Raw genomic sequence first — 7,955 nt, forward strand, 5'->3', positions numbered from 1 at the left:
AAAAAAAAAAAAAAAGAAATCATTTTCAAAATAAGCCTCCAGGAAAAACTTCCAAAAATTTTACCACAGAACAGGACTGACAAGGGAGCCACTGCCTCTGCCACAATCAGAAAATTGCAGCAGAGCTGTACACTCCAGAATCACTCATCTCTTCCAAGGTTAAGAAGCTGCCAAGTTAGGAAACCAGCTTGCAAATCAAGATGCCACCTAACAACTTCTAACTCCAATCTCTTGTTTCCTCTATTACATTCCATGCAAGCAAAATAAATGTTGTACCTTGACTCTCTCCTTATGTAGCTCTGTTCTGAGTCAAAGTATCAAGTGAATACATGTAGTAGGTGAAACCTAAATTGTATGTGGAACCTTCCTGCAAGAGCATGAGAAATTCCCTATTAGCTTTTCAGCTTCTATAGTGTAACAAGACACTAAATTGTTATGAGACACTTAATTGCTGTGCTTCCACCACGTAGAGATAGACCATTATTTATAGATTGTTTTTATAGAGGAAAAAGTTTTTTTTTCCAGTAAAGCTCTAGAATTTAGAAATTGTGAGTTTATTGGCAGTCTCTGATTAAAATGTAATTACAATACAAAACGCTTTTTAAAGTTAATCTTTCAGTTTATTTTTTGCACAGGCGACATCATTGTCCACATGGAACCACAAGGATTTATGAAAATTCTGGGGTGTTTTGCCCTACAACTGAGTATTTGGAAAAATATCCTATGTATGACAATGTTCTTCCAACTCAGAGTCTTAAACCCAAGCAAGAAATTCAAGCATGCCATGTTAAAATGGAAGGAATAACTACATTTAAGTAAATATTTAGTAACTATTTGCTTTACTTATTTTTCTCCCAACTCTTCTGCTGTCAATAAATTTTTCTAGCTATTTAAATTACTATTTCATTGATTTAAGTTGAACCAATATAATAGGCAAGAGACTAGTTAAGTCACAACTTAAAAAAAACAGAAAAATGAGAATTAGGTTGACAAAGTGTGAGAAGAAAAAAGGGATATAAAAAGTTCTATTTTTTTTTAACTTCCTAAAATATCTAATATTTGTCTGCTTTCCACTGTCACCACCACCTACAGCAGGGTGTCCAATCTTTTGGCTTCCCTGGGCCACATTGGAAGAATTGTCTTGGGCCGCACATCAAATCCAATAACACCAACCATAGCTGATAAGAAAAAAAAAAAAATCACAAGAAAATCTCATAATGTTTTAAGAAAGTTTACAAATTTGTGTTGGACTTCATTCAAAGCTTCCCTGGGCCACATTGGAAGAATTGTCTTGGGCCGCACATCAAATCCAATAACACCAACCATAGCTGATAAAAAAAAAAAAAAAATCACAAGAAAATCTCATAATGTTTTAAGAAAGTTTACAAATTTGTGTTGGACTTCATTCAAAGCCGTCCTGGGCCGCATGCAGCCCATAGGCTGCAGGTTGGACAAGCTTGACCTAGAGGAATGCAGTCGCTTTCTAAGTATAATATCTGAATCTACTCTAGTTTTTGCAGTTTGATCTGTTTTCAATACTTCAGCCTTCCCAAATGCAAACCAAATCCTATCACTTTTCTGCTTAAAATACTCTTAAACTTTCCCATTGTGTTTAACACAAACCAGAATACTTATCAAAACCATGTGGAGGCATGGTTTGCTCACTACTTAATTCTCTAATTCATTTTCACTGTAGTGCCCTTTTCACTTTTATGCTTCATCCCATGGGCCATTTTTTATTTATTTGGAAAGTGCCAGGTTTCCTTGTCTCAGGGTCTTCCAAGATACTATTTTCCCTACTTGCAATTTTCCTTCCCTCTCTTAGCTAATGCTCATTCAATCTGCAGATCTCAACTAAATTATCACTTGAGTAAGCCTTCTCTGACACTTCATCCAGTTTTCAGATTAGGTAAAATTCTTCTATGTAAGCTCCCAAAGCACCTTCCTGTTATTTATCGTTAGGTTGGTTTCAGTGTTTCATGAAAGCAGGAACTAAGTCTATTGTTATCTCAGCATTTTATTTTTAGAAAACTAATACAATGCCTACTAGCACATAGTAGGTACCCAATATTTGTTCAGTGAGTGATGAAAAAAAAATCCTCTTAAATCTGTACTTTTCATTTGAACTTACCTTTTTTGATTTCTCAAATTTTTGTCAGTTAGGTGGGTTAAGTATATTTACTCATTATTTTATTTGAACTGTTAATGTATATACTATATTCAAGGTACAATCCTAGTGTTAAGTATAAAAATGTCAATAAGTTTGTGAACCACAAATATCTGAGATAGGTCTCAGTTAATTTAGGAAGTTTATTTTGCCAAGGTTGAGGGTGCGTGCTGGTGACACAGCCTCAAGAGGTCCCAATAATATGTGCCCAAAGTGGTCAGAGCACAGTTTGGTTTTATACGTTTTAGGGAGACACACGTCAATCAACATATACATTAGATGAACATTGGTTCGTTCCGGAAAGGCAGGACAAATTCGAAACTGGGAGTGAGCTTGCAGGTCATAGGTAGATACGAGACAAATGGTTGCATTCTTTTGAGTTTCTGATGAGCTTCTCCAAAGGAAGCAATCAGATATGCATTTATATCAGTGAGCAGAGGGGTGACTATGAATAGAATGGGAGACACGTTTGTCCTAAGCAGTTCCCAGCTTCACTTTTCCCCGTAGTGATTTCGGGGCCTCAAGATTTATTTTCCTTTCACAAGTTGAAGTTCCTGCTTTCAAGGAACTCAGACATCATATTTCTATAATTTAGAGTTTTAAAAATGCTCTGTAATAGCTTTAGATTTTGATGTTAGCCATTTTCATTTCATTTCAGATGCAGCTCATTCTTATATAGCAAAGGTGGAGACTTTCAAACTTTTAGTCTAATATTTCTATTTTTAACATTTCAGGCATTCCTTGCAGTAATAATACTTTGGTGACTCTAGTTACTTGTGTAGGTGTATGGCTCTTCCACAGATGGAAGATTTTACTTAGTCCTCAGATTTTGGTATGCAGTAGTGCCATCTAGAAGTGTTACTATTGCAGATTCCAGATCTCCATCTAAAAGAGCCAGTAGATAATAGAGTGGGTCTCAGGAAACTGCGTTTTTAGCCAGCATTGCTAGTGATTCTGTTGCCACTGATTCAGTGCAGTAGGTCAGGAACTGGACTGCTCACTGAGGATGACATGGAACATAAAACAGAGATGGTCTTTGCTTTACTCTTGTTTATAGTGTTGTGGGAAAGTCCAGATATGAAAATATCAGATAAATAACTAAGATAATTATGGATTATAATAAGTGAGATGAAGAAATTGAACAACTGGTTGAGACTGATTAAATGGGAATGGCTGTTTGTCTTCACTTTAATTTATTAATATTTATTTCTTGATGCTTTAATGGTTCATATTAGAGATTTAAAATAAATTTTACAATATTTGTATTTATTGAACAGAGATTGTGCTTTTAACCAGTTCTAAGTGTAGAAATTGAGAAAATTTAACCTGCCATATCTTTCTTTTAAAAGGCAGTTGCTTTTCAATTCTGGATTTCCCCTGTTGACTTATTCAAGTAAGCCTTAATAGTTAAAAAAAAAAAAAAAAAGAAAGAAAGAAAAAGAAAAAAAGAAAGTCCCAAAGTCCAAAATGCCAATAAAACTAAAATATTGATTTCTTAAATTGTCTTCTCTTCACTTAGTAAGACATTGGATCTTTACTTTCTATTTTCACTGGGAAGCTAGCAGTATTTCTAAGAGTCATAATCTAGGAGCTTGAAACTCTTGCTTGACTCCCTCATGTTGACTGTGGTGACTATGCAGTAGAAAGTGGATTTATCTGTACAAAAAAAGAAGCATTCTGTACCTTTGTATAGTACAGGAAGTGACTGTGTAAAGAGGTGTCTGAACTTGTACAAGATTTTGGATCCTTTATAGCAGTACTGTTGTAGCTCACTTAGATGACTGCCAGAGTTGGCAGGAAGCCTGCCCTGAAGGAGTAGGATTCTAGACACATCAAATGTTTTAGGATATATCAGATGAATAAGACTGCATTCACCCTTTACTACTACTCCATAGAAAGCGGCTTTGGGTTTGGAGGCATACTTTCTAACACTTAACTAGTTTAAGAGAAACTGAGAGTTCTAAGCTTTTGCTTTGCTTTTCTCTTCCTGATTCTCTCACTTCCTGACTGCATTTTAGCCTATTCCCCTCTAGCTTGTATTTAGGAAGAGCGAAGAACAACTCACATGTCTTGAGAAGCAGAGGTATCTGATTTCTACTACTCTTCATTCATTAAATAAAAAAATTATTAAGCATTTATTAAGCATCAAGCACTATACTAGACACCTGGGATATAGTGGTGACCAAAAGCAGTCATGATCTCTGTGCTGACAGATTTTGCAACCTATTAGAGATGGCAATCAAAAACATTACTCAAAATAAGTCTAAAATTACAACAATGATGAAATCTATGAAGGAAAGGCACAGGTATCTTGACAGCCAGAATAAGAGTTTGACTTTATCAGGGGAATAAGAAAAATGAGTCAAAACCTGAAGGATGTTAAATTAACTGGATTAAGAGGGGGAAGGAAATGCATTTCAAGCAGAGAGAGAGAGAGTAGCATGTAGCAGGAAGGAGCGTGTAAGGGAGAAAATTATCAAAGAGGGCCAGCTGGAGCAGAGAAAGCAAGAGGAAGCACAGTGAGAGTTGAGGCTAGTGAAGGAGGCCAGGCAGAGCCTTTAAGCCATGTTCAGTGTTGTCTATGTCCTTACAGTAATACGTCATGAAGGTTTCTTTTCTATTTTTTTTTTTTTATTTTTTTTTTTGGTGGAGGGTGGAGTAGGGGAGGAAGGGAGTTAAGGAAGAGGCCAGGGAGATGAGGGCAAGAATGACCTGATCAAATTTACTTGGGAAAGAATTACTTCAGGTGCCATGTGAAGAAAAGATTGGAGGGAGATCTAGGGTGGATGTGGGTAAATGAGTTTAGGAAGCTATTAAAGTGATTCAAATGAGCTATTGTAAAAACTTTGCATATTATGGTAGTGGCAGATGTGGAAAAAAGTGGTTAGATTTGAGAGATATTTATGAGGCAAAATTGACAGTAGTTGATGATAGACTAGATAGGGGAGAGTAGTAAGGTATAAAGGGTGAGTCCTAAATTTCTGACTATGCGTCTGAAATGATGGTGATAGCGTTCACTTAAGTAGAGAACAAGCAAAAAGGACCACATTTATTGAGGGGAAATAGTGAGTTGATTTGTGACATACTAAGTTTTGAGTTGCCACTGCATATCCAAGAGACCATCGTAGATACTGGTATGGAGCTCAGAGAAGAGGTCTAAGCTGAGATGTAAATTTGAGGGTTTTTTCAATCTAGGTAGTAATCGAAGCTGTGGGAGTAGAAGAGTTATCCTCAGGAGTGAACAGTGGATGAAAAGAAGAATGTGTAGGTAGGTCCAAGTCTTGAGGAATGCTAACATGTATTTAATGACCGAGTAAAGGTAGATGAAGCTGCATAGGAGACTGACAAAAGATAATCAGGAAGTCAGGAAGAGAAAGTTTCCTAGAAATAGTGTGGACAATAATGTCAATTACTGTTGGAGAGGTCAAGTAAGATGAGGACTAAAAATGTTCGATGAATTTAATCACATGGAAGACATGGTGAACCTTAGAGCTGTGTTAGGGAAGTGGCAATGCTGGAAACCAGATTGAAATGGATTGGAGTGGGTGAGAAAACAGTTAATTAGTCTAAGAAGTTATGTTGTGAATAGAAGAAGAATTCAGTGAGGGTTTCGGGTTTCTTCGGGGAACTTACAGACATATGCAGCAAATATTGATTAATACAAGATAGTTTAGTCACAAAATGAGTGATGTGCCAATAGAGTCCAGAAGAAAAAAGCAATCCATGAAGTCTTGGGGTAGTAACAGTAGTGGCTACCATATTGATCCTACTGTGTACCAAGCAGTCTTAAAAGCATGTGTGTATATCCTTAAAAACAACTATGTGAGATAGAAGATATTATTGTGCCCTATGATATATAAAGAAACTGGGGCATAAACAAGTTAAGTTATCCAAGGTCCTGCAGCTAGTAAATGACAGAGCCAGGATTTGGACATAGGCGGTCTGATCAATCTTAAGTTTGTGTCCTTCTCTATTCCTCAGTTTTTACCTCAGTGTCTGCAGTACTACCTCTGTCACATAATGTTATATAGCACCCAGGTTGGCTGCATTACCATCTGGGAGATCTAAAGATGAGGAACACTTATATCCATAATCTGAATGTGATTTATGTCTAAAAACTAGAGTTACTAATCATCTAACAATAAGCGAGAAAACAGCATTAATTCAAAAAGAAGAAAGTATGCCAAAATAGTTTGCTGGAGACTTTAAGTAGGATGAATAAGGACTTTGTCAAAGTGGACTCAGGGGGAATATATTTTTTAAACTTTTCAGGTTTAGTAAATTTTACCTGAAATTTCCTTCCAGGTTAGAAAAAAAATCAATTACTTGAGGATATTATTTACTGAAGATCCAATTAGCTGACATTAATTAAAAATTAATGATGTTTTAAAAACTAGAATTTTTGATATATTTACTTTTATCAAGATATTTAGTCACTGGATAAGACTTTATAAGAAATTCAGTTACTTCTTTCAAGTAGTTTATCAACTATTACCATTTTAATATCTTCTCAGACTTTTCAAGGAAAAAAAGCCTTGACATTTTCCATATTTCATTGAAATAATTAGAAATAAAAACTTGTGAGGCTGTGTTTCAAATTTATATATTTCAGGTCGGATTATCGTCCTTATGAAATAGTTAAACAGCCTCGCCATGTGCCAGAAGAATATAAACCAAAACAAGGGAAGATTGATCTTGGTACTACCTACAAACGGGATTTTAATTCGTACAAAGTGCAGCCTGTGGCAATAGTCCGGCCTTTGGAGAGACAACAAGTTAAGAAAGGAAAGTTGGACACTGTCCCAACTTATAAAGGTAACTTGCCATTTCAAAAATGAAGGAGCCAAAAAACTAAAACTTACTTCCAGCTTTAACATCTAATATCAAATTATAATTTTGGTGCGCTGCCAAACTTAGACTCCATGGCTTGAGAAAGAACATTTCTCTCTTTGGCAGAATAGTATTGTAGAGTAACAAAAGAGAATAGACCATTTGTCTGATTGAGAGGGAAAATATCCAGATTTCCCATCCAAATTCATCTACTTTGTTAGTTCTCTCTGTTTCAAAACATGAAAAACAAGGGATGCAATTAAACAAGCATTATGTCACGTTTGTCACTTCATGTCACATTTAGTTGGCATTGTTCTTTTCTTCCCATCCTAGAAAGGGTTGAAATTCTACCGAGAGTATTGGGATCTTTGAGGTCAAATAAATAGCAATGCTATTCTCCATTCAAGTCCTGAACCAACCTGTAAAGCAAAAGAGTTACCAGATGGAGAAGCAAAATGTTACTTTTACACTGATAAAGGACAAAATAGAGAATGAAGCTTTCATCTGTAAGCAGGCGATTCCTGATACTGAACCTCAGAATTAGATAGGCTTATCTACCCCATGATAGACAGTGCTAGACTGCCACATAGGGATCCTGCTCCTCTAAGAATTCTGGGATGGTGGAAGGGTGAGAATACTTTCTCTTTACAGGCAACTGACTTAGAGGCATAGGAGTTGGGCCATGTATGTTTTTCTTTCCAAAAATGTGTTTTTGTTGTTGTTATTAAGACAGAGTCTCGCTCTGTTGCCCAGGCTGGAGTGCGATAGCGGGATCTTGGCTCAGTGCAACCTCGCCTCCCGGGTTAAAGCGATTCTCCCACCTCAGCCTCCCAAGTAGCTGGGATTACAGGTGCATGCCACCACACCCAGCTATTTTTTTTGTATTTTTAGTAGAGATGGGGTTTCACCATGTTGGCCAGGCTGGTCACCAACTCCTGACCTCAAGTGATCCACCCAC

General features: G+C 36.5%; 1 protein-coding gene across 1 annotated transcript in view; it reads left to right on the forward strand.

Moving 5' to 3' along the window:
• Positions 1–7,955, forward strand: part of LOC105520256 (protein FAM154B-like) — a 45,685-nt gene that overhangs the window by 12,778 nt on the left and 24,952 nt on the right. The window contains exons 2-3 of the mRNA XM_011953858.1: positions 636–815; positions 6,780–6,982. Of these exons, the coding sequence (XP_011809248.1) occupies positions 636–815; positions 6,780–6,982 (383 nt within the window). The remainder of the gene's footprint in view (positions 1–635; positions 816–6,779; positions 6,983–7,955) is intronic.

Source organism: Colobus angolensis, unplaced genomic scaffold (genome assembly GCF_000951035.1).
Source record: "Colobus angolensis palliatus isolate OR3802 unplaced genomic scaffold, Cang.pa_1.0 Scaffold376, whole genome shotgun sequence".
In the NCBI taxonomy this organism is placed as follows: Eukaryota; Metazoa; Chordata; class Mammalia; order Primates; family Cercopithecidae; genus Colobus; species Colobus angolensis.